The sequence below is a fragment of the Passer domesticus genome, chromosome 9 (assembly GCF_036417665.1).
Source record: "Passer domesticus isolate bPasDom1 chromosome 9, bPasDom1.hap1, whole genome shotgun sequence".
NCBI lineage: Eukaryota > Metazoa > Chordata > Aves > Passeriformes > Passeridae > Passer > Passer domesticus.
This window is the reverse complement of record NC_087482.1, coordinates 34,239,873-34,266,368: the sequence shown is the minus strand read 5'-3', so window position 1 is coordinate 34,266,368 and position 26,496 is coordinate 34,239,873. Positions and strand designations below refer to the sequence as shown.

At 38.8% G+C, this 26,496-nt stretch overlaps 2 protein-coding genes across 7 annotated transcripts in view; one reads left to right on the top strand and one right to left on the bottom strand.

Moving 5' to 3' along the window:
* ASB14 (ankyrin repeat and SOCS box containing 14) overlaps positions 1–19,097 on the top strand; it is a 27,195-nt gene extending 8,098 nt beyond the window's left edge. For 4 of the 6 annotated variants that reach the window (XM_064432658.1, XM_064432657.1, XM_064432660.1 and 1 more), the window contains one exon: positions 31–19,097. In XM_064432658.1, the coding sequence (XP_064288728.1) occupies positions 31–224 (194 nt within the window). In that variant the 3' untranslated portion in view covers positions 225–19,097. The remainder of the gene's footprint in view (positions 1–30) is intronic. The other 2 variants (XR_010368553.1, XR_010368554.1) reach the window with 2 other exon arrangements.
* APPL1 (adaptor protein, phosphotyrosine interacting with PH domain and leucine zipper 1) lies at positions 3,324–26,496 on the bottom strand. The gene is made up of 22 exons (XM_064432654.1): positions 26,364–26,496; positions 22,111–22,209; positions 21,576–21,635; positions 20,776–20,847; positions 19,911–19,998; positions 18,326–18,367; positions 17,474–17,532; positions 16,873–17,019; positions 15,425–15,507; positions 15,165–15,323; positions 14,223–14,411; positions 13,694–13,736; positions 13,015–13,071; positions 12,387–12,478; positions 11,639–11,821; positions 9,212–9,261; positions 8,662–8,836; positions 8,522–8,558; positions 7,352–7,498; positions 7,087–7,137; positions 6,655–6,744; positions 3,324–6,463 (listed from the first exon to the last, which is right to left on the bottom strand). Exons 1-22 carry the CDS (start codon positions 26,415–26,417, stop codon positions 6,314–6,316), a joined length of 2,127 nt encoding a protein of 708 aa, XP_064288724.1. The 5' UTR covers positions 26,418–26,496; the 3' UTR covers positions 3,324–6,313.

The window sequence follows — 26,496 nt, the reverse complement described above, 5'->3', positions numbered from 1 at the left end:
TAGCATTTAAATTTTGCTTCTCCTTTCTAGCAAATCCCCGCTCTCTGAAGCACCTTTGCCGTCTGAAGATCCGGGCGTGCATGGGCCGGCTGCGCCTCCGCTGTCCTGTCTTCATGTCCTTCCTTCCACTGCCAAACTGCTTGAAAGATTACATCCTGTACAAGGAATATGATCTTTATGGACAGGAAAACTACACAGGGATCTACAACCTCAACTGTGCATAAGTATTTGTCCTGTACTCTGAAGGGAATTTAATGTGGATAAGACTGTTGTGCTTTTTTCTTTTGGGATTTTCTCTCCTCTGTATATTAAGGAATGCCGGCGCTCTCCCCTCACCCCCTGAAGAAAATAGTGAGACCCCCCAAAATGTAAGTACTGGTGATCCCATTCTAAAGATCTCCTGGACTATGACCTATCTGCAAGTTATGGTAACAGTATTTTAATGCCTGGTGTGACAAGGAAGTGTACAATACAGGGCTGCAAGACTTGTGTTGTGGCCAAGTTAAGGCTTGTCATACCAGATACCACTACCCTCATTCCAGGATTAAACTCAGGGTTTAGTTAAAGGTCAGGGATTTGACTCCAGGGACACAGTTTTTTCTCTCTTGTACTGCTTCCTTTCTCGTGACAATAAGTTTTTATTTGTGAAGTCCTACAGTGAAGTTCTGAAGAGCAACTTCAGTAATTCTTTTCTTCACCCAATAAAGCAAACTCCCATTCTAGTCAATCAAATGGGATTAAGCTTGAGAAACCTCTGCTTATCACTGCAGGTCTTGTGACATACCAATGTTTCATCAAGGTGGCACTGCTAAAAGCTGTGTTAGTTCTGCAGCTCCTTCTCAGGTACTGCTATGTCACATCCACCATGAACCTGCACTATTTTCTCTAGAACTGGGTTCTCCTTACACAGTGCTTTCCAAAGTCATGCTTGCAATTTTTGGTTTCTCTCTATAGAGCTGGAGCTTAAACTTTTGGAGTACTGTCATTTTAGGAAGTCTTACAGGAGTCTTAGAAAGACCTAGAGCATGCCTGTTCCTTCTAAAAATACTGCAAATATCAGTTCCTATTTTAGAAAAAAAAAAAGAAGTTCATCCACACATTTGGCATTAGTAGTATTTATTCCTTCATAATCAAGTAAGCATAGATTTTTTTTTCTAGTTATACATGCATCTTTATCACAGAAGTTACAGAATTCAAAAGTCTGCTTTTCCCCAGAAAAATCTACAAACCTTATAAAATACAAATTTAACCATAATGTGGTTATGGCCCATGGTTTTTTACATGGTGTTTATCCCATAATAAACTAACTCAGCCTGTGAAGATATGTCCAATGCCCATGGTAATGGTTGTGCTGGTAGAGCCTCTGCACTTGGCTTGTTCCACAGAGCCCTCAGAGCCCTGTCACTGCCCCACCACAGGCCCTGCCCAGCCAGCTGCCACAGCTCCTGCTCACCTTCAGTCTCTGATTGTTGCAAAAATAAGTTAAGACCATTCCCAAGTGTAACAACTTCCTCTGAGGTTATCTGGCTATTACTATAAAAATTAAGAGAACTGAGCTACACTTGACAATGGAGGGCTATACCTGCATGTCAGAACTAATTTCAATGGAAGGGAACACATCCTGTCACCACCTGTAATGGTACCAGTAATGGAAAGTCAGTATGATGAAGAATGCAGGAGGCTTTTGCATCAGTACAAGTCTCACCCAGAAAGTTACTATAGTTAAGCTTTTATTTAAAATATAAAATGCTGACTGGAGCAGAAGGTTACTATCCATGTTTCCAAGAGTTAAGACACAACAATCAGAGTTGACATAAATATGCCATTGGTTGTTCTTAATACAGCTATTCAGGGAAAATGTGCAAGTCAGTCTCAAACACTGCAAAAATCACTTACACTTCACCAGAACAGGACCAATCCAGAACACCATCATAAGAATTTGACCACTCCACTCTATTATAAAAATGACCAGAAAGGTTGTACAAAATTCTCAGCTTGCAATATAAACTTCATTAGGAATACAAGTGCATTCACAATGATACACTGACTTATTCTTGTCATGACAACTGAGATACCACTGTGGCAGAGAAAAAAATGCCAACTTAGTGCTTAATTAAAACAAGAAGCCTTGGGGACTTAATTACCTTGCAAGAATTTTTGTAATATAGAGCAAGAGAAAGAATATAAAGTATCAGCTTTTGCTGTTACACTAGACAATATCTAAATTCAATAAGCAGTGGCAGTTTTCTTTCTCTAGGTGAACTATTTCCTAAATAATAAGAGACTATATTTTAGCATAGTTTTCACCATTAGCTTGTCCCAAATGCTGTGCAACTAATTAATCAGTATTTACCTTAAGCATTGACAGAATTTACCATAAACAGTCAAATTTATTTCTTTATATCCATGTATGTAAATTACAGCTTCATAAATGGCATCAGCTGTTTCACAATTTTCAGCTCTAGATTTACATCCACATAAAGAGGAAATCTGACAGCCCTTTAGAAGGGAAATGTTTCTTAACTCTGAAATATTACTGTTAGACAGTAAATTGTCCTGATACAATTTCAAACTCAAACAGATTAAGGAAGTGAGACTGTGACATGCAACTGACTTTTCACTCCTGATCATATCCAGTTGGATATGTTTGAGTAGTACATGACTTTGACCTTGTCCTCTGCTTTGGACTTGGCCAAATCTAGCAGTGACCACAGAGGAGTGCCAGCTATCATCTGTAATGCAGTAAAATGTATACCCATAAGCACACCTGATCTATTTGTATATTCATGCCATTACATACATAAAGAGTGTATGTAGCTTGAAGCAGCTGACAGCAAGGCTGGCTTGGTCTGCAGTGTGTAGATTTACACAGTGTAACAAGCTTCATATCCTCTTATCTAAGGGATAAAAGTTTGGCAGTAATTATGAGGCTGCAGTTAGCAACACAACAAGTTAGTCCTAACAACACTGCCAATTCAGTACCTACATGAAGTCACTTCAAAATCATGGACTTGAAAGAATATTTTCAGGAGTGACTGAAGTAAAGTAGATGCACATGAAGCAAACTACAGCTTCAGCCAAAGGTGTTTGAAAGATCAGTTTGTGAACAAAAGGCAGTACAGAATAATAAACAGGAGAGTTTATTTAATCTCTTGTAAACTAGGAAAGGAAACCATTTAGTAGTTTAGTTACAATAATAAAATATTCTGGTGGTGAAATTCTACCACAGCAGTTCCCAGCAGACCATGAGGTGTTCCTACTATAAGTTACATACTCTCATGGAAAATACCAAGCATCATTCTGATTTTTTTTCAACAAAACTGTTTTCTAATTAAGTAGTTCTAAACCTGATAGGAAAAAAGGTCATGTATGAAACCTCAGCAGCTGTTTTTGCCTTGAGCTAGTTCTAATTACAACCTGTGTGATCCTCCCTAGGCAAAGCTCAGTCATTCTCACCCTCCTGCTAACTCAGTCACCATTCCTGACTTCCCCAGCCCTGCTGACATGCCCTTTGCTCTTGCAGCTTTCATCATTACCCCAGATGCTTTTATACTTTCTTGCTCATTTTACACTGGTGAAATTCCCCTAAATAAGCAAACAACCCCTACATTTCACTCATGCACATCAATCTTTTAGTGGTTAAGATGAAAATCATCCAATGTAAGTGAAATGTATTTCACTCCTAATCTGTCTGTTTTAGAAAGCTACATTTAATGGCATATATGGAAAGCTTGAAAAGCAAATGGAGTAATTCCAGTATTTACTGATAAATCCAAAAATTCCTACTTGACAGTAAATTCACCTGCCAACTTTATTAGCTTTCTTCCTCATCTTTGCAGATTTATAGCTATATGAGTAATGATAGGTTTTGCAAAAAATACAGTAATCCCATTTTCTGACATTTCTTCAATAAGGCTAATGCAAAACAGGCTGCACATCAGAAATGCTCTTTCTGAGTGCTTGTCTATTCTTTGTCCTCCCTCTGGAGCCTGGGCTACTGCAGCTCCAGTGCTTAACACAATTAGTCCTTCTCTGACAAGCTGAGGACTGGGTTCTAGACACTAGAGATCACTGATTTCATAGGCTCCCTGTGCTGTTTCCAAACTGCTTCATCCTCAGTACACACTTGAGAAAAATACAATTAAGACACAGTAACCTTGAGCTACCCAGTGATATGATTTGATAGAAAACAAATATCGGTAAACAAACACAAACAAACATGAATTGGAATAATGTGCAGAGACAAACTGCCTTGCCACTCTCTGTAAGCCTTGATTTAAGCACAAAAAGGGAAAAAAATGAATTTGGCGCATCTCTGTAATTTTTGTTGGCAAGAATAAAAATAGTCTCTTAAAAATGGGAGCTGAAAATGGAAGCCTAGATATGAAATAAAAATGCCACTGTCTTTTACAAGAAGCCTCAGGTTGGTGTGGTCCATGTGGCATTGTGCCAGCTAAATCCAGCCACAGGGCAATACTATGTGACCAACTGGGCAACAGCAAAAGCAGATATTTCTACAAGTGACTGGCTACTCTGGGGATGAAAATCACACTGGAAGAGGATCTGGTAACCAATTCAGGAAGAGAACTCAGTGGTTCTCTGCTCCCCAGCCTCCTCCCCTCCTTTTTCAAGGCAGAGCCCTTTGGTGGCTGCTCAAGCCCCTGTGGTGTAAAACCTGTGCCCAGAGCTTCTGCAGCTCCAGCTGCCTCTGCTCCTGCCCAGGCACTGCTGCCCTGTCACAGGAGCTGAGGCCACCAACTCTTGCACACAAAGTCACCTCTCCAGCAGCATGGGCAGGAGGCTTTGGCCAATGCAGGCACTCCCAGGAGTTAGAAGAGCCCTCTGTGCACCTACAGCCATCCAGAAAACACAACCTGAGATTCCTCACTTACTTTATCAGCACTGAACAGCTCCAGCTAGGAAGGGCTGGGCCACCACCAGCTGCTGAGGAGATACTCTGAAAATTGCTTCCATTCCTGAACACCAGAAATGCCCTGCAATGAACTGTAAATCACTCATAACTGTTATATTATAACTTGGAATATAAGTATATTCTCTTCTCTCTACATATCCTGTTATTTTCATGCCACTATTAGAGAGCTATCTTCTGTTCCTCTGAATTTTAATATTTATAGTAATTAGTGCAAAAATAAATATTTCTCTTCAAACAAGATTTCTCTTCTGGTTCAAAAGGTGAATGCACATCTAATACTATACAAAATAAATATTACACAGGGTATGGAATATGGAGTGCAGATTACAAGCTGTAAACAGACACCACTTTGAAAAATGCTTTCCAGAACCGACTCTATGATGTAGGATTGGTATCATCTCTTACTTCAGAACTACTAAATTCTGTTTGCAAAATCATAAAAACAATGAAGAGCCTCAACTCATTTCCAGTAGACGCAGTGTACTAGCAGCAAGGCATTTACATATGCAGAAGATTTTGATATGACGGAATTCAAGATGTTCCTGCAACTCTAAGCATGTTTTATAAAATTGAACTCAAAGGTTTACAGCTTTTTATTCCAAGTACTGGGGAAAAACCAAGAACATGGCACTTGTGCTACAAGGCTATATACACGACTCTTATCATTTGATGAGGAATGCTCTTCCTCATGCAACAAAGTTCAACTGCATCTCATCAGCTCTTATCTAGGTCTGACAGTATCTTTTTCTCCTGTTGAAACAAGTTTTTTTTGGCATTGTATTCACCAAAAAAAATTAGAAAGGAAATCAAGACAGTATCATACTGTGCAAAATGAAAGAAAAAAGATCCTTCTGTTTAGAACTATTGCACATCTCTCTGATGTTAAAGGGGATCCTTCTTTCTAAATCTAAGAACAGCTATGTATAACAAACTGGGTAAAGCTTAGCACTGTCTTATTTGGACATCTCACTTTTGTTTCCAGCAAGGTGTTCTCCCTACTGCAGTGTAAAGAACAAATTTCAATGTTTGGGTTTTTTTGGTTTTTGGGTTTTCAGTTTTGCTTCCAAAGCAGTCAATTGCACAGAAGTAAGTGGGGAAAACACCCACATTTTTCCCATACTGCAGAGAAGCCTTGAGAAAACATATGTTTGTAATAAATGGCAGCATCACTGTGCTCCATCTGGCATACAAGAGAAATTATACTGGCAGGAAACAGAAATCACTTAACTGAGAAAGAAAAATCAAGGCTTAATAGGGTCTATATATTGTGAAGTCTTTTCTATAATATGACAGACCCTCCACCTACATTTCACCTCTTGTAGAACTTGTGCCATTTCACCAGATATATTAATGATTCCAATTTTAATGAAGCAGGCAACCTTAGGCTTCAGATTCTCTCTTCTTCTTTCCATCTTCTCCTAAATCACTGTCTTCTGACTGGCTGCTGCTAAGGACTACAAACTGTCCTTCTGTGCTGCTCTGGTTGGATCTGCTGGAAGCTGCTATCAACCGGCTCTGCTCCTCCAAGTCCTAAGTTCAGAAGGGGGGTTGGGAAATCAGAAAAAGAGTATTACCCTTAAAGCCATCTGCAATGGACACAGGATACCATTATTACGATTTCTAAATGATCTATCAATACTATCAGTAGACAGCTTTGGACAAAACTGCAAAATAAAGTAAGTAGAAAAAACCTGATATTAAGAAATAATGATGAAAGGTACCTTCTCAATTTGCTTTTGTTTATTCAGTTCTTTTTGCTGTTTCTCTTTGACTCTATCTATTTCCTTCTGCTTTTCTGAGGCTTTTCGATCCTAAAGAGCAAAAATGCAAATAAAGTCAGTAACAACAGCCTGAGATGTTTTGAGAAACTACTGACTGATATGAGCTTGCTCAAGACTGTGATTTCACTGTTTGGAATATTCTGCTTTTAAAGGACTGGTATGGTTGTTAAAAGTAGCAAAATGAACCCTATATTCAATATTGTTCTACAGTAGATATTGGTCAGTGTTAAATCCTAGGAAAAAAGTCCCTTAAAATATACAACAGTATTGCTGCATCTAGAGGCATCTTGCAGAATACAGTCTATTACACATATTTAAATATGTCCCCTTCCTTTCATTCCCCATCATCCTTTGCCCCAAAAAGGTTCTTACCAGTTCTGCATGTAAAGCTATCTGTTTGGCCAATCCAACAGAGTCACAAATCTAAACACAAAACAGATGGAAATAATTAAAAATGCCTTTAAATTTAAGCCAGAATCCCAAATTAAATACAACAGCACATTAAAGCATTTGCAGGCACTTAAAATGACAGGTTTAACTTTTTCAGTACCTAAAAAAGGCCTTAGACAGCTTGAATGAATCTAGCATCTTGGACCCCATATTCACAACTGATACAAGTCACAACCATCACCAATACCTTTTCCCCTTCATTATTTGACTCAAATATATAGCAGATGGAAGTCTGGCGGCTCTCCACTCTCCCTCCCGAGGTTCTGAGCACAAATCCAAACAGGCGCTTATTCTCCTGGTGTGTAGCATACAGCACTACACTGGGCAAAGGGAACTGCCAAAAGGATCAGACAGGCAGAGATTAAAACTGATTCCAAATGTTTGCCCCATGAGGTTTCAATACACTGCACATTAATTAATGCACAACCACAGCACAAGAAGTTATCGACCAAATGTAATTATGAAACACAAACAGATTAGACAGCAAGGACTAAATTATTCCAAAGACAAGCAAATGTCAAAAAACATACTCCACGTAAGAAAAAGGGACTACATTTGCAGTGTGAGTCAGTCATCTTCCTAAAAGTGTATACACCCCTGTTTTATTTTGTTTTAATCATTCATTATAGTTACATTTGTGACTAAGCTTTCAATACTTAGTTCCATATAAAGGCACTACTATTCAAAAACCTTTACTGCAATTAGCTCAGTTCTCCTAATTATATAAGCAAGAAAAAAAAACCTCAACCCATACAAATCACATACCCTCATTAGTTTGTTACAAGAAAAACTGTTTTGCATTCTTATTCCTAAAAGAGGTTGGACTTCAAATTATCTTTTTAAGACTCATCAAACAATAAACTTAAAAATTCTGAGAGTCCCCACCACAGCTGCTGTGAACTGAAAGGATGAGTTTTCCTGGAATTAGATGTGTGCATTTAGTACAGGGGAGATACCCTCAGCTGATGTGCCTCACTTGTAAAAAGTGACAGCTTTGGAGCATTTTTGAACTTAATGTCAAAACATTAAAAAGAAAACAGAGAAGCCAAACAGCAAACATAGCCTCTTGGACTTCAGCACTAATGTGACTCCATCATTAATGTTCTCTCTTTACTATTTTATCCTTTCAGATCACAGGGAGAAGGGAATCTCAAAAGCCAATTTGACCTATTGAAATCACTCCCCTAAACCTGATTTGCAGGCGTTGCTAAATGTCTGCATTGGTTTCCTAATAGCACTGGAAATTTGGCTGGCAATCCCATGCTATCAGTGATTTTTGCTAACATCTAATAATAATATTTTTAAAGTAAAATAATTACATTGCTGGGTATTTATCTTAAAATGGAAAGTTACTTACTCGTAGTCTTGTAACTTGTGTCTGTGGATCAATTAACCTAAAAATTTGTTTTTAAAGACAAACCAGAAAGTAAATTTTACCAAAGTGCAAGAAGATCATTCTGTAAATAATCATCAGTAGAAATCAGGAAGCAAACTTACTTTAAACAGTCACAGGTGACTAACAAGTGTGACTCTGTCATCCTGAAAACGTTGTGGATGGCGCGAGCTGCGAGTATCTGACGCATTGTTTCATAAACAACATCTGGGCTTTCATCAGACCTCACTTCCATGGAGCCGAGAAATCTTACAATAAATAACTGATGAAGAATTGAATCTAAGAAAGAAAGTATTGAAAAAACCAACTTCATTTTGGGTTTCCCATTCAAAACCAAAAGTGGACTGCAGTCAGGAAAACTCCAAGCTCCTCTTAACTTGAAAAGAGATTATTCCTACTTGGCAATTAGAGGTGCAGTTACTACACAGCACACCACACAACTTTGCATTTCGTTAATGAGAATACAAAAGATGCAATGAATCATTTTTAAAGCAGATTTTCAGACAGCAGTTTGATTTAACTTATCAAATAGCTTGCAATGTAATTAAGCATTTTAAAACTGGTGTTAAATTAGAAGAGAGAAGCTAGAGATGAAAACAACTATAATTGTCAAAACTTATTTTTATTTTGCATTGAAGTGAAATTTTGTTTTACCTTCTGTTTCAGGTTTTGAGCCTCCAGATTCACCAAAAGGATTTGTGCGTCTATCAAAAAATGAAAACATTAAAGCAGGAGTCAGATTACAGGAACCATTCATGGATAGTGCAGTAGTCTCATGCTGTGTCAAATGCCAACGTGTAGTGAGTTCACAAACTTGTCATCTGGAGGAGTAATGTATCATGAACCATAAGGAGAAGCAATTCTGTACTTGCTGTATTTGAGGGCCCACACTATGGAGAATACCAGATATTATTGTCCTATTACTGCCATAGAAAGTTTTGCTCACATTTTTTTTTTTTTTTTAATATTTAAATTAAGCCCAAACCAAAACCTCGGTAATGTTTGAAAAGGAATCGTTTTAGGGGGTGAAATTTCACAGTACAGCTTTGGGAAGCACAGCCAAAAACCAGGCCCTTTCAGTACTCCATTAGAGCACCCACTTCTCATCACTGTCAAGGTGTTGAATTACTTACTCAAGAGAAGCCCCTGGGTTTGTTTCAAATGCAGCTTTCTCAAAACATCACTGGGGTTTTACTCCTAGAGATTCAAGAGAAATGTGGCTATTTCTGGCTCTCAGAGACAGAATTACCATCAGTTACAGAGAAAAGTGAAAATACTCTAGGCTTCCAAGTCTGCACTTTTCAAAAAGAGTAAAGGAATAAGCACAGGAAATGGGGACACTTTATTTAAAATTTGTACAGGAAATTACCCATTCTCTCTGGCTGATTGGTAGTTGAAAAGCTATTGGCAAGGGTTCAATATAGTTCAAATTAAGTTTTTTATGGGATTAATTAAAGTGTTACCTTGATAGTGTTCTAAAAACAAATTTGAGGACTATGAGAAAAAAAAATTGTTCACATCCTGACTGCCAGTTTATTTTATTAATTATCAGAAATGTTTTAACTAAGAGATATCTAGTTTAAAGTAATAAAATTTTTCTAGATTGAAGCCAAGATGGCATTGCTACAATGTTTAGATAACATGGACTCAATCAAGAACCATCTCATTAAAGGCTGACCTGTGTAATTATAGTAAAAGCAAATTTTTTCTACCAGCATCTTCCACTGCTCAGACTTTTCTTGCTGTTTAATATTTAACTTGAACAGTAAATGCAGAATCTCACAGGATCTCTCAAAAGGCAAAAATAAAACTTAAATATGTGTCATCAGTATCAGAAACCAATAAAGTACTTATTTTTTAATATCAAAGGTTACCTATTTCTACAAACACACAGTTCTTTATTGAAAGCCATGGCTAATTGAAAATACTGAGCTCAACTCTATCATTTCTGCTATGAAAAACATTATAACTGATGACATCACAGAATATTCTGAGCTGGAAGGGACCCCCAAGGATCACTGAGTCCAACTCTCCAGTGCATGGCCCACACAGGGATTGAATCCACAGCCTTGGTGTTACTGGCACCCTGCTCTGACCAACTGAGCTACACCAGGCTACCACAGGAGCTCAGCTAAGGCTTAAACTTTCCACTTCCTGCAATACAGTTCAAGTCTGTTTTAAATCAGTGTATCCTGAAAGATCTAGTTGGCTACCTGCTTATCCTGCTATACCAAGCAACAATACAAAGAAAACTGTGGAAAAAAAGGAAAAAATAGTAGTATGTATATTTCAACTCTGACATCTGTGAGATGCAATTCAAAATTCAAATATTTTCCTAAAGGCAGGGGGATGTAACATTTTTGTGACAAGAATCACATAAATTAGTTTTCATCTCTTTGGCTGTCGTTGTTGTTAAGAGCAGCTGATCTGCAAATACATTTTGTTCATATCTGAATTCTATAGATATAGCTCTAGAAATGCAGTGATGACTTACAGGTCTTTGGTTTTTAGTACATCTCCCACTCAAATATAATAACAAGTAGGAGAAAATGCTTTAATGTTTTGGATGAACTCTTCAGATGATTTTAACTTGGCTGTATGTGAAATTACTCTAGAAGCCTAGACCATTTTCACTCACCTTTCAGCTTAAGAGGAGTGTCATCGTATGCCATCATCACCTGGAGGCAGGGCTACCAAATTTCTCTTGAGTTTCCAAGAGGAAATAACCCAAGCTGCTGGGTGAGCAAGCAATAGGAAAGGAAAATACTTTGTGAAACCAAAAGTTTAAAATAAATCAGTAAATAAAAGCATTGGCTGTTAAAGCAAGAAAAGCTGCTGCAAAATAGAAAACTACACCTTGACTCTAGTGATGTAATTAAGCCTTTTTTTTTTTTACAATTCCATCTAACAGTTTAACAAATTGTTTTGCTCCACTGGCCACTGCAAAATTTGTGACATCAGTCAGGAAAAAGGCAATGTGTGTGCTGGAGCTGCATCTTAAATGTGGTGTTCTTGTTCACTGCTTTTTGAATCAGTAACATTAACTTTAGGGATTTCTTTCCTTCTCCCTACATTTCCTACCTGCCCGATTGCCCTGATGACTTTGCTTGGCCAGGCAGATCTTCACTGACTGGAGATATTATGTCAAATTGGATGGGAGTGTCAGGGGCAACAAGGGAATCCAAGGACAGTGCAGAGAGAGCTGTTGAGTCAGACCCCAGTGACCCTGTGCTGCTGGTGCGAGCTGCAGGAGGACGAGATTGCCTACAACAAAACCAAAAAGGCAAATTAGGGTATGTGACTTCAGGTGGGTTGATAATGAATTAAACCACAGGGGACACCAATACAATATTCCAAACCTTAGATGTAAAACAAAACAAAAACTAAAAAACTGAAGCTTGGGGTATAGCAAACAAATCTATGTACCTAGTCACATTTAAGTTAAAGTTACTACTTCCATTAATAATTGCATCAGATTGATTTAACATCAGTATATAATCACATATTAAGTATAATACCATCTGAGGTCTGCTTCCAGGAATTGGACACATGAGGAAAATTCTCATCATGAAATCACACAACAAAACAGATGATGAAACCAAGCAAAGTGTGCACCAGCTGCCATTGGGATTACTTGTAACAATGGATGCTCAGCAGTGCTTCAGCAGTGAAAGGTGTGTTCAGGAAATTTTCCTCTGGCCTATCAAAGATTTAGTTCTGATCACAAAAATATTTGTAGGTTTGTTAGGCTTTTTTTTCCCCCTGGAACTTTACCCAGGATTTTCTTTATACATGTGCACGTCAAGTGCCCTCTGGCTGCTTCACTTACACAGCTGGCCTCATGCTCTCGTGCCTCTGCTGGAAGGAAGGAGAAGGAGTGACAGCCTCCAGAGCTGACTGGTTCACACGGGCAGCAATCTCCTGCAGCAGAGATGGGATAACTGGAAACATTTTTCTCAAAATAAGCTTTCAGATTTTCTTTATCTTCAACTGGGAAAAGTTATAAACTCAACCCTTCAACCCTTCACGAGAATCTCGCATTTTTAAATTTTCACCAACGCACCTGCAGCATTTTCTTCCAACTTTTCTTCAAAACATAACCTGATGTTAACTTTCCCAATTTAAATGAACACATTGGCCTTTTATAAAATACTGCCAATGTTAATAAAAGGAAGCAATAGAGAAAAGCTCCAATGATAACTTTGGCAAAATAAGAAAATGTAGCCAGGAAAAGAAAAAAATCTCATTTAAGAAATGCAGCCCTCAACTTTGAACTAAAACCCATGAAGACACACTTCATATATAGATATATGTTCTGTTATAAAACAGTTTTTATTGGGCCAATTCCCCTAATTTATTAAGCAGAAATTGTTATGTAAGTTTGTACCAATATAAACTTACTCTATAAATATAAATGTTAACATATTACTCATAACCATAAATTTTAGTAGAGTTACCTCAGGGTTTTCACTTAGATATATCTGCTTAGATATGTTGTTTATGGTGCATATCCACTGAAAAAGAGGAAGAAAAAAGAAAACAAATTAATCTGTTGTGTTTTCTAAACAATCTTGATTGAATACCTGCGCTGCTGTTTCAGCACTTTTTTTACTTTCTTTGTAAATTCAGGGAGCCAAATATTCTGCACACCAAGCTTGTCATTCAATTCACTGCCACCTGCATACTGCACCCTACACTTTAAGATTTTACTCACAAAAATTATTTTAGTCATACTAAAACTAAAGAAAGCTTAACTTACAACTCTAAGGAATTTAAAAAAAAACTCATCAGGATTCTCTGTTCTTCTTTATTCTGTACTGCAGATGACATTGTTTCCTCACAACATTATAAAAATTCAATTTGGCTTTTGTGGAATTTGCTCGTTTCTTGCATCTGCAAGCTAGAATCTGCTTTCTCTCTCTGCTCTGGAAAACCATTTGCTCCTGTTCCTGACTTTTCAATTTTTATTTGAAGGAGGAAGCTAACAGGAACACTAAGATAAGCAAGGTGTTACAAAGATAATTTATTAGTAAGTAAAAACAGAAAAAAAATGCGGTATCCAGCTATGGTTAGGAATGTATTCTTTCTGTGGAGCAGAAAATCACTGGGCTCCATGCACACCTCCTATAAGCTTACCTCTTCATAATCTTTTTTACTTTCTGCCTGTAAGATTGAAGACCTGAAAAAGGAGAATAGAAAACACAGTTTTGTGTATGTACAATGCCTCAAAAATACAGTCAGCCAAGAAATTACATTTTCATATTTACACTTCAAACAACAAGTTATGAAAGGCTGAAGACTGTTTGTGCTGAGTGCAGTCAACATTTAATTAGGATGGGGAGGAACCTATGCTTTCCTTTCAACAGGAATCAGAAAAGGAACACAATTCTAATTGTGTCCATGTAATACTTAAGTATTCATAAAATGCAATAATATGTGATTGTCAACTAATTACCATGATCTTATTTGGAGATACTACTCTGCTACATTATAGAGCTTATAAACAAAAATCCAGTTAACGCAGTTAAAAGGATATCCCAGATTTTGCTTCTAAATATCCACAGAATATATCAAGTTAACATCTGGCCAAAGGCAGACCATCTTTCTTTTCTTAATTAATGAGTCCAGTGTTTCTTACAAGAACCAGCAGTGTAAGAGCACTCACTTTTTGCCATCAAAAGATGTGATCTGAAAGCAGTACCGTCTGTCCTCACAGTCCACAGCCATCACAGAGCAATTGTCTATGTCCATGACAAGTCCCCCAGCCACATCTCCTCTTGCCTGGCTCATCAGATTTCCACCCTGAGTGAAGTAAAACTGTCTCTCCCAACTGGAAGACACCAGCCCTGTCTTACTAAAAGATAAAAAGAAGTCTTCAGTTAGTCTTCCTTTTTGCTCAGACTCTGTAACTTTAGTGCTGCAATTGTGTTCTAATACAGAAATGAATGCCTCATTCAGTAAGTATTTTAACTGTTGTTGTCAAAGTAATCAATCTTTTTTTTCAAAATTCCTTGGAGCTTACTGTATAAATGACAGTAAAAAATTTTAAATGTTACAACTTATTTTTAATAGCTCTGAAAACAGCAGTATGACTTCCTTAGAGGCACAGCCCCCTCCTGTGGACAATGAGCCACTGCTGCATGGAATCCAGAAGCTCCTTCCAAGGGTATTTTGGCTAACAGAGTGTTTTGCCTTGTTTAGATCAAAATTACAATGTTTTATTAGTAATTTGAATCCCAAAGCTTTAACAGACACTTCCAGAACAATCCTGATAGATGGAATCTTGTTACTTCCCAATTAGGATGCAGAGAAATTACACTCTCAAGCCCTTTTTTTTTTTAAACTGTGAAAGTTCAGGAAAATTTAGACTAAAATCAGGATAATTATGCTTTGCACCTGAATGACATTATATCAGTGCAACAATGATAATTTAATATTAACTAGGTGAAGAAGTCCAAAGAAAGAAATAAAACAGCTCTTATGTGACTTATTCAATTAAATGTATAAAATCAGCATAGCTAACATCTAAGAAAAAATTCCAGCTTCTTTAGCTTTCCTTTCCCAAAATTAAATACTGTGGAATTTTTAAATAACAAGTTACTCTTACTTTCTTGCATTGAGATAGCCAGCTTTCCGTGTTAGATTCCTATGGGCAGGAAATTTGGCAGGATCAGGATCAGGCAAATACAGTGGATCACTGGCTACTTCCAAGTCCTCTATAGTTTGTTGCATGTTTTCTACTTCACAATCCATCTCCCTGCGAACACTGAGATAAAAATGTGTTATTAACAAAGATAATTTGTTAATAAGTAGAAACATAAAAAAATAATCTTCATAAAAGTTCAAAATTCAACAAAGCCAACTTACTTCTGTACACTTGTGCCAATATTGGTCAAAAATTCTTCCAGTTGCTCAGTAAGATTTTCTGAACCCATTTTAAAAAAGCTTATCTTTAAAGAAAAAAAGGAGAAAAAGGGAGAATTTAGTCATTAATAAAACTACATTAACAATTAACAGATGGAGTCATAGGAGGTTAAAGTTTCTCAGAGAAATCTGTTTTCATCTCTCATTCCCACCAAAGCCTCTTACTAAAAGCAGCAGAATGTGTGTTTGAAGGCTGCTGGTGCACTGCAGTGGCACTTGTGTCACAAGGATGTGAACAGAGCTGCCTGGAGGAAATACAGAAACACACAGGAAACACTCCCAGGGCCTCTGTGTCCTTTTTCAGTGCCACCATTCTGCTGACTGTTGTTATGGGGGGTTCTTTGGGGCACACAGGAGAGAACCTGTGGGGATCTGTCCAGGGCCATCCATAGGGAACTACCAATATGTATTTTAAGCACAAGGTACTCCATAATGGGCCAGAAAATCTGCCACAGCTAAATTGAGGTTAGAACAGGAAGCCCTGGGACATGGCCCTGCCCATCTGTTTCTTAGATTCAGCAAAAAGCTCCACCTAAGCAAGTTTGCACTTACTTTACTGCACAAACATCCAGAACTTGGCTCTTAAATACAAGCTGCAAAGTTTCAAAAGAAAGCAAGAGTTCTTGCCTTTGGAAAGCTTTCAGACAGTGTTCAGAAGTTGATTTCTACTCAGGTCACTGTAGCAGTGCCAGATGCTGGAAAGCTTGGCTTGCAAAAAAACCCAAAGCTCATGCTTAATAACATACTTCCCAAAATACAAATTGAGTCTGTCCAAATAACTTTATCATGGTTGTATTTTCTGTTGCACCCATCCTCAAGTAAACCAATCATGAACTTATTAATATTAAGCAAAACCAAAACAGAATGTTTTTTAGCATTCTGGCTCTTCCACAGCCTTGATTGACAACAGCAGTTTTGTGGCTTTTGATGAGTATCTCATTTCAGAACAGCTGCCATAGGAATGAGTTTAACTGTCTCCATGTTATTTGCTGAGAAGGTTCATGTGCACTTGCATGAAAGCTCTAATCAGCTCTTACATTTAGTGGAACCAACTGCCCAGCAGTGAAAATCTAGGCAATACATCAAATCCAGTTTGATGAGTTTTGGGGGAAATGAACAATTATATTTATCACCCAGACTTTGCTAAAAGACTGCATGGCAGTGAGGGCATCTCGTGCAGAGATTGCTGCAGTGAGTGGGCACTGAGCAGTGCTAACAGCACCATCAGGGCAGCAGCTGTGGCAGCCCAGCAAACTGCATGGGTGGCTCTTGGTCTCCATTTCCTTCCTTGGACTGCAGAAGAGGACTTGCAATGGAGTTCAGTACATCAACCTTCATGAAGTACTTTTATTTCTTCTTTCAGACCTACAGCTTTCAGAATCTGAAATTACCTGAGCTTGCATGTATCCTAGCAAGGGTTCTAGCAGAGAAATCTTCTTTTTGTACTGGAGAGTATTTAATGCACAGAAATAATGCATCATAGTCTGATGCTGTTTTTTCCTTGAAGTATATACATCTTCTGTAACTTCAGCCTTGATCTGAAGAGACACAGACAAGGGGAGGGAAAAAAAGGAATGTTTGAGATTGGCATTGATCACTTGCCTTCTGGACAGCTTTATAGTCAGCATGGAAAAACCCAGTCATGTTCTACCCTCTATCACCAGCTACTGCATATTTTACTATTCTGCTTCTCTAATTTAAACATGAGATATGTGAAAAACAAATACAGCATTCTTTTCTACCTGGAAACTGTCGTTATTTCTTCACAAAAACAAACTGAATATGACATCACAGTATTATTCCTAAAGCACTGTCAGTGTTACAGGACAGGCATGTATTGGAGAAACCTGCTTTTCTGTCTAGACTGCTAAAAGCTATCAAATGTCACACAGAATCTGCCACACACTGTCTTCCATCATAAATACATATATAAGATGAAAATTATTCTTATCTTCTTTAAAAATCTTTATATTAAGATTTTGTTTTACAAACCTTTTCATTTTCCTTTCTTTTTGACAACCGACTGTATCTGGTAATGGCAGCATCATGGTCTAAGCAATCAAGAGAGAATTTATGATCATTTTCACAAATTAATGACTTATGAAACAGAGCAGAAAACCTTTTATATTACAGTGTTACACAGAGAGCTGAATGGAAAGTTGTCATACTAACACCTTGAGGAATAGTTCTTGTCTGTTTATAATCACTTCACTGCAACAAATACTTGGGCTGAAGGAAAATTCTAACCAGATGCAAATGTTGCCAAATTGTTACAAAGTTCCCTAAATAGCCACTATTTTTCAAAGAAGAACTGTCCATTAAGTAGGGAAACTTTACATTATGAAAACCTGTACCTAATCTTTTTTGCTTCTAAAGCAATGAAACAATTTTCACCGAGAGAAGTAGAATCTTATTTAAATAATAAGTTCTCTACATGGATATATTAGAGGCAGCTAAAATTTCTGAATATCAGGAAGAGAACTATGAAATTCATTCTAGAAAGGTAATTTTTTTAAATTGATCTGGTCCTGTCTTTAAGAAGCAAGCTAGCATCTTACTCTTTTTATAATTTTGGTAGCATAATCCTACATTGTTTAATAATCATACATACACTTAAGGTTTTGTAAAAAAACTCTTTCAATTTGCCTTAATACTTCAGTACACAGAGCAGAGATTTACAGGTGAACCAAGGAAAGCTGAGTGCCTAAGTATCACTCAGAAAAATTACACCTTAATTAATTACTTAAAGCCTACAGGCTTAACTCCACTAGTTAAGGAGAAATAATAATCTACAATAATACTGTTGTCTTGCAATATTGATAAGACTAAGTACTTTACACTTACCATTGCTTGCAATTTGGAAAACTTCTTTTAGAGTTAATATCTCTAAAAAAAAACAACATATCACAATTTAAGTAAGTTCTTATTAATGTAACGTTCATGTATTACAATTTCTCATGTAATGTTTCACTAGTGAGCAATTGAAGGTACCATACTGAGCTACCAGCACAGGCACTACATGGCCAGGGAAGTCTGCTCCTGCCTGGGGCCTGAGGGTCATTTCTGGGCTTACCAAAGGAAAAAGGATGAATTTCTTTTCAGAAGTCTTTGCAAGTCATCATCAATGCAAATGTGTCACCTGTGGCTCCAGTCTGGGCTCTGGTTTGAGCTGGGGACATGCAAGCATGGGAGATGGGCAGTATCAAAGCCCAAACCACAGTGGGACTCCTCCTAGCTAAAATCAGCTGAGTTCCAGCTGGTTATTGCCTCCCTGTGCCAGGAACTGGAACCAGTACAAAGCCTTACACCTGTTCTGATCTTGGCTGTGGTTTGTGCCACATTACAATACAAACCAGCCATAATCAACTTTATGGTAAAGCAAGAACAACAAAACTTTCCAGGAAGTGCCTACAAAGCTCATTAAGAAGTGTAGGGTTAATACAAACTACACCAGCTGGTGGCTACATCTTGCAGTGGGAAAATGTCATTTGGAATGACTGCCTCAGGGATGCCTCTTCAGTAAGTACTAACAGGAGAGTTTTCAGGTCCTGAGAAGCAATATCAGCCTTGGAATAGTCATGATCCCTTGCTCAAAAAAAAAAAAAACCCAACCAAACCATAATATTTTCAATCCATAATTTTGCTGTGAACTGTTGCCAAAGAAGTATTTTCCAAGACTGATGAAGAGTTAGAAGACCTATGAAAGACTTATAATTTTTATTTCAACTTAGATTTCAGATCTTCATATCTTAGGCATACACACTCTAGAATGTTCACAATAGGGATATTTAAGTTACTTGGAGTTGAACTCTTGAAATTTCTACTTGGAAGCCCATTTGCCACAGCAGTCTGTTCCCTCCAGTATCTTGAGTAAAATCTATCATCATCACACACATTAGATGTTATTTTAAACCAGGCACAAGATACAATTATTACAAAAATAAGAAGCTGGAAGCACCTTATGTCTGTACATAAGAAGTCACCTGTACTACAGCAGAGTTGAATAACCACATTACTAAATCTCAATACAGTAAGTACTACAACTTTGGCACTTTGCCTTTTGTGCTTAGTCCAGCAATTACACAGATGTCATGATCTGATATACAAATCTTTCCTGAAAATGCAAATTATCTGAAAATTATTCTTTCCTAATGTTTTTGAGTAGCTGCTAATTGTGCATCTTGAATAGAAGATAAGTGCTTTCCTAACATAAGTAATATTTTTGTTGCAACAATAATGTTAAGTTCAACTGTAATACTCTCATGAATAGAAATAACTTACTTTGCTTTTTAAATGGGGAGATGCATACTTTTGAGAGCTGAAAAATAAGGGGTGTATTCTATTTAGTGAAACAAGAGCTATGAAGATTAAATGCTATGTTTTTATTGTTGCTGCTGTTGAAAAAACAGTATTTGGTCAAGTCCTCTACCTTTTAGATCCCTTTCTTTAAACTGGGTAATAGGAAACATCATTGCATCTGCAAGCTGAGTTGAAAGTACTGCATGGCAAGAGCTGAGCTGAAAAAGACAAAAGAAGAAAATCTTAGGGAAGCAGTGCTGAAACCAAATCAAGTCACAATAGGTGGACATCAATGTCACTCAAAGACAACCTGAACAACTCAAACACATTTTTGCACGCTCCTTTCTTTGCAGCTACTTTTTTCTAGGTTCCAAATCTCACCATCAGTTTTTTTACAGAAAACCTTTAGAGTTTAGTTTTTTCTCTGAACTTTTCGAAGCAATTGGATCATGTCCAAAAATGGCCTCATCCATCCTGACTATTCCATTTATTCCCCAGTTTCCCTCCAGCTAAATCACAGCCCATCTTTCACAGCTCACAGAGGTAGAGCAAAATGTCATCCTCCTCCTAAAATGCTGCTTAAGTGAGGAGAGGGACCACAACAAAAATCCTGATTCAGCTCTTAATGGTGCTCAGTTGTGTGTCCTACGAGTCAGTATCTAAGAGAGACAGCAGGAGGGTCCTCTGTCAGTCAGGTACCTGGAATCAGGCAACACAGAGACCCTCGTGTACAAGCTGCTAACTGCCACTGTGTAATGGTTCTGGCTCTATCTCTAGTGGTAAACTACAGTTTTTTCAGCAATGTACCCTTATTTTGCTGAATTTGTTCTTTATCCTAAGGTTATGTAACTTTAAATAGATGCTGCAAAATACAATTAATTGTTACCTTGTTGACAAATGAATGCCATTTCTGTACTTTCTGGCTTAAAAAAGGAGTAATTAGGCAGTTAAAGTCTGTACCTGACAGCATTAGCAAAGCACATACAAGGACTTACCTCATCAATCACTTTTGCAAATTGCTGCAGAGTGGAAGTCATGACTTCATCATCTCCCCCGAGTGGAAAACGCTGAGAAAGCAAAAAGAGTTATGTTGTTTGCAGTGTTTTGTGTCATTCACAAAACTGGATTAATCATCTCTATGAGTATATCAGGTATTCCATTATTTTAAAATATTACACAGTTAAGATATACTGAAGCAGTTTGTCTCATTAGGTGGAAATGGAGGATAGGGAGCAGCAGCCTCTTAAAAGAAGCAAATTTTTGTTTTAAACATTTTTAACCTCAGCAAAGGGGACCCAGCAGCAAAGCTACAAAGAACCCTTCATAGTACAGGTTATGAGGGAAGAAAGTTATGGATTCCACAGTCTGTGCTTTCAGAGATGGAATTATGCTCACAGGAAATTATGGTTGTAATTTGGAGATTGCATTGCAATCTCTTCTCTTTGGGACTATTGATATTTAAGCACTTAAGGGTAAACAGGTTTATAAAGTAAAACCAAAACAGAACTACCCTAAGCAATTCTCAAAAAAACTAATCCAACAGAAAAATATTTCAGAAGTTATTAATATCCTTCATGGTAAGAGGAACTTCATTCTGGTTTAGCTGGAAGAACTAAAATAAAGCAGTAGATTGCTTCGGCAACAACTTAAACCACCAAGCCACAGCAGTTCCTTTTATCTGGACCAAACCTAAATACATTGTACACTGTGCTCTGGGAGATAAAACAATACAAAAATACACAGTATTCTGACCACAGTGTCTGACCACACACAGACAACATGATTTATGCAGTACCTGTTTCTCATATTCCTTCAGAAGCTTTGAAGTCAGATGAGTTGCTGCACTTAATTCATTCTGATTTTAAAAAATGGAAAGATGAAAATCAATAAAAAGTCAAACAGGTAAAGGATATCTAAATTAAAAATACAGACATAAACTCAAATTTTTAGAAAAACATACAAAATAGATTCTGTTTCTGGCATAAAAATGGAGATATTTCTAGATGAGCAAAACTTGAATATATTGTGGGTAAAAAATAACCTCCCACTTGATACATACTATTATACACACCTTAGTGTGTGCAACATTTTAGAAACACTTGGGAAATACCATAGAGCTACTTGGAGAACAGAGAACATAGTTTCTTTTGTCATAAGAAATCTCGAAAAAGAATCACAAGAATTTATCTTTACCGCTCCCTAACATATAGAAAAGCAATCATTAATTCTTACATTATTTCACCTCTGCATTTAAAGCATATGGAAGTTAAAGAAACATGCAATGTAGTTCCAAAACTTTATAATGCTTTCAAGAATTTCATTAACACTACCTGAGCATCATATATTCTGTGCATGGCTTGGAACAACTGATTGATGTAATTGGATATTGCAGCAGCATCTTCTTCAAATACTCCCAGCAACGAGCGGGTCTGTAAAAAACAAACAGCCAAAACAAGAACATGACAAGTTAGAAGAGAAGAATTTAAATATAATGGAATTTCAGACTTAAATACCATTATTTCAGATTTGATTACTATCAACCCTCAATACTGTTTAAAGGAATGATACCTGCTGCATGCCAAAGAATCTTACAGATAGCCAAGCTCAGCCTTCCTCCCACTGTCAGCCTCTCTCCAGGTTAATACATTTTCAGAAAGGAAAGGGCCAAGGGAGGTGGACAACTGTTAAATGCTGAAACTCTGGGCAACTACTGGGCTCACTGTGGTACATCCCTAAGGAGAGGGGTAAAGATGACTGGTATTAAACAGCTTGCCAGGTATACACATTTCCTCTGTAGTGATATCCAAATAAAGGCTGTGACTGTCTCATACCGTCCAGCCTGAACACACAGTTGGTGGTTGTGCTTGGACCTATAATTTATCTGTGGAATAACCATCAATTCTGTGATCAAAAGGTTGAGGACCTACACCAAACCAAAACAAACAATACAACCTGCATCTGACTGTCCTCAACATAGACGTTTCTCACCACTGAAAAGGAGTGAAAAGATCTGTCCTCACCACAGCTTGTCAGTCTGTCAGTTCTGTAGCTGGTGTCACCCACAAGCCTGATGCCTCCTGTGTCCAGCTGCACTGCCTGCATCTCTGATGGTGCTTAACAACCTCCACCTCAAAAACCAACCTCATTTATCACTGGCCACCTATTAGACTTAAACATTGATCTCCATCTCTAAGCCCAACTACCCAGCCAGCTTTTCCACTCAGGCCACAGTCCACACCTCTCCCTTTTGACCAGAAGAATGCTGCCAGAGCGTGTCAGAGCCCTTGCACAGTCAGGGTGACTGACATCCCCTGCTCTCCCTCCTGCCCAAAGGGCTGACTCAGGTTGCTCAGGTGTAATTTTCCTGTAAGCTTAAATGAGATGCTGACTGCATGTTCTTGCATCCTTGTTGCACTTGGAAGCAAGGTTATTCCTCCTTGTTGTGAGGATTTTGAATGGCTATGTTCCACCAAAAATCCCAAAGGGGGAAGAGCAGAGGATGTCCCAGTAACTCTGCACAGGCCACACTGGCTTCTCTTAAAACATTGCTTGGGATGCTTGGCTGTAGAAGAGGGAGCAGCACTTGCAAGAGTCACAAAGGAAATACTCTGGCAATGTTTTAGCAAAAGGACCATGCTTTGTTTCTAGATTTGCACTAAAATTAATGTCCAGGCAGAAAATTAAAAGAATCATAAGCACATTATTGGATTTTTTTTCCCCAAACTATGATTGTTAAACACTTGAAAGTGGAAATTCTGTTTCTTAGTCTACCCTAGGCTGTCTTGCAATTACTGAAGTCTTTAGTCCATCCCTCCTTGAAGTATGAAGGTCTTTTTCAGCTATTTCTGATTTTTTGCTTTTAATGATAATCAAAGAGTACATATTAAACTCACACAAAGTATATTAGTTAATGATTCCTTTTGATATAAGATTCTTTTATCTAAGTTGCATTAGAAGCCTGGCTGTATCACAACTACTGTCATGCTACATAATGCCTAAAAGATATAATCAAACAGCATAATCAGCACAAAAATAGCTTTAATGCTGGTTTTATTTTATAAAACAAGTGGAAAGAGGTGGAGGAGAAGTCAAATCTTTGCCAGGTGTGGCAACATGTGTCATCCTAACAGCCTTGACTCTCCCATTGAGGAGACATACACGAAAGAATGCAAAAGAAAAAATTACATGGTACAATAACCATTGAATTATATACTCATGACCTTTAAACCTGAACATAAATAAACCTGAGTTTGTAATTTTAAAGGAGTATTATGTCAGGTTTCTGGATTATACTAACTCTTTAAAACTGAACATGGAAAAAAAAATATGGTATGTTTTACGTTAAAAATGTCTGTTATTGATGTTTAACCATCAAAACAACATCATATGATACCGATGGAAAGAAATTAACCTGAAACTGTAAACATGTTATGGCAGACTTCTTCTTAGCAGAAAATGAGAGCTTTTGTTTACTTATGTTCCTAGTAAAACTCTGCATCATTTTGCATTTTCTTTAGGATTCTTTCAATCTGTGTAAGAGCAAAGAACCAGGGAGAAGCTGCACAAAGAAATCCCTTGTCAGAAGTGAGTGCTAAGCCATCCATGCCATCAGATGGAGGGCACTGCAGGTGACAGGAGACTGAGCCTGTGCTGCCAGTCTCTTGGCTTTTTGTTGTGCAATGCTTTGGGAATGCAAATCAGTGTGAGCAGAAACTCTCCAAACACACAGGGAGTGTGTGTAATAGATGTCCTAGGTTAATAACTAAATTGCTCTGTTTTGCATAGGAAAAGACTATGTAAACTTGGTGTTTGGTTAGGCCTGACAAGCACAGTGGTTAGGTTTTGATCCTGTGACAACAGGAAATGAATGGGTTTGGACATTTTTGAAAAGCCTTTCCTTCCTCAGACACAGAGTAAGTTTGATGTGAAGTTTATATACCTACAGTCAGTGTCTGAAACACGAACTGCAGGCCATGGTGCACCCAGGCTGAGGGGCTGTGCAGGATTCACCATGAATGTATCCAAGCCATGGCAACTCCTCCAGAGAGAGCCTTCTGCTTCCTTCAAGCAACATTTTCTGCCATTTGCTGCACTGATTTCAAAGTAACAGAAATGAACGAATTTAACAAATGGACTAACCTAACAGAACACTGAGTCCTTACTAGAGAACCTGGGTCCTGGAATCACCTGAAATATTAAATTGACTGAATGATGTAAATTTTCTACCTAAAACAAAATATTGACAAATCAATTACTTAAGCATCTCAAACACATCGGGCTGAATCAGTCTTTGCTCGTCTGTATCACAGCTAACCTCACACGGAAGATTCTAGAATTACAATTGCATTCCAATGAGTAACATTTTTTGAAGTGCTTCCCAAATGTCTTCAGGTGGTCCTAAGTTCATGTCACATTTGACATTTCCTATGAATACAAATAGTTCTGACTTCCTTATAGTAAGAAAAGACCTTCAGGAGATAATTTTTTGAAATCATTACTATTACAAGACTTTCAGAATGTTTTCCTCTTCATGAGATGACAGCAGGTTTGGCCCCTGGACCAGAACCCAGATTAAAGCCCAGATCTCATCTCACATTCAGCATTTGAGCTATGTGGGGCACTGTCCTTAGGAAATCAAGTATTCTTGTTCTGTATGGCCTTCTCTTGCCTTTTTAAAGTCATCCTTCCACTTGATATAGAATTGTTACAATAACTGTCATATTAGGGGCTGTATTCTACTTTTCAGCAAGTGAAAGTTTCTCTTCCTGTAACTAAGGAATTAAAACTACAAATGCACATGCTATTGCAATATAGGACAAACTGCTCACTATACAAACCATGCACCAGAACAAGGATCTTAACTCAAAAGGCTGCCATAAAAAAAAACACATTGCAAACTTTCTCCAGCATCTAAGAAATACAGTACAAGGACTTGCTCTTGCTGCTGCCAGCAACAAGAGAAACCAGAGACACCGAATAAAGCATTTCCTACTTCAGAAAGAAACTCCAGAGCATCGCTGGCACACGTCGGGCAGCAGCAATGCCCGGGAAGAGTCGGAGCAGGGAGCGGCCTCGGGGGCCCGCGTGCCTGCCCCGCTGCGCGCTGAGCGCGGCCGCGGTAAGCGCACCCAGCAGCCGCTCCTCGCAGCTCTGTTAAACCTTAACGCGCCTCAGAGAGAAACAACGAGGAAAAGCCTCTTGAGAAGGCAGCGCGGGGTTTGTGGGCACGCGGTGTCCAACATGGATCCTGAGTGCGGAGGCGGGGGCGGGAGCAGAGAGCCCGTGCCGGTGCCGGCACTGCCGTGCCCGAGGGGCCGCAGCTCCCGCAGCTCCTGCGCCCGGCCCGCGGCACGCCCGGGAGCTCCGAGCGGGCCTTCGCAGGGCCCGGCCGGGGCGCAGAGCCCGAGCCGAGCCTGCCGGAGCCCCGCGGGGCCGAGCAGGCAGCGTCCCCGCCGCGCTGCTGGGGCGTCACCCTTCCTCCGGCCCCGCCGCGGCTCTCCCGGGGCCGGCAACGACAGGGAAGAAGCGCTGGGCCCGCCAGCAGGGGCTGGGCCCGCTGCCGCCTCCGCTGGGCCCGTCTCACCTGCGGGCTGTCCTCCAGCGTCTCCTCGATGGGCAGTTTGTCGATGCCGGGCATGGCGGCGACCGCGCTGAGCCCCCGCGGCTCCGCTGCCCCCGCGCCGGCCCGGCCGGACCCGACCCCCGCCCGCCGCGCG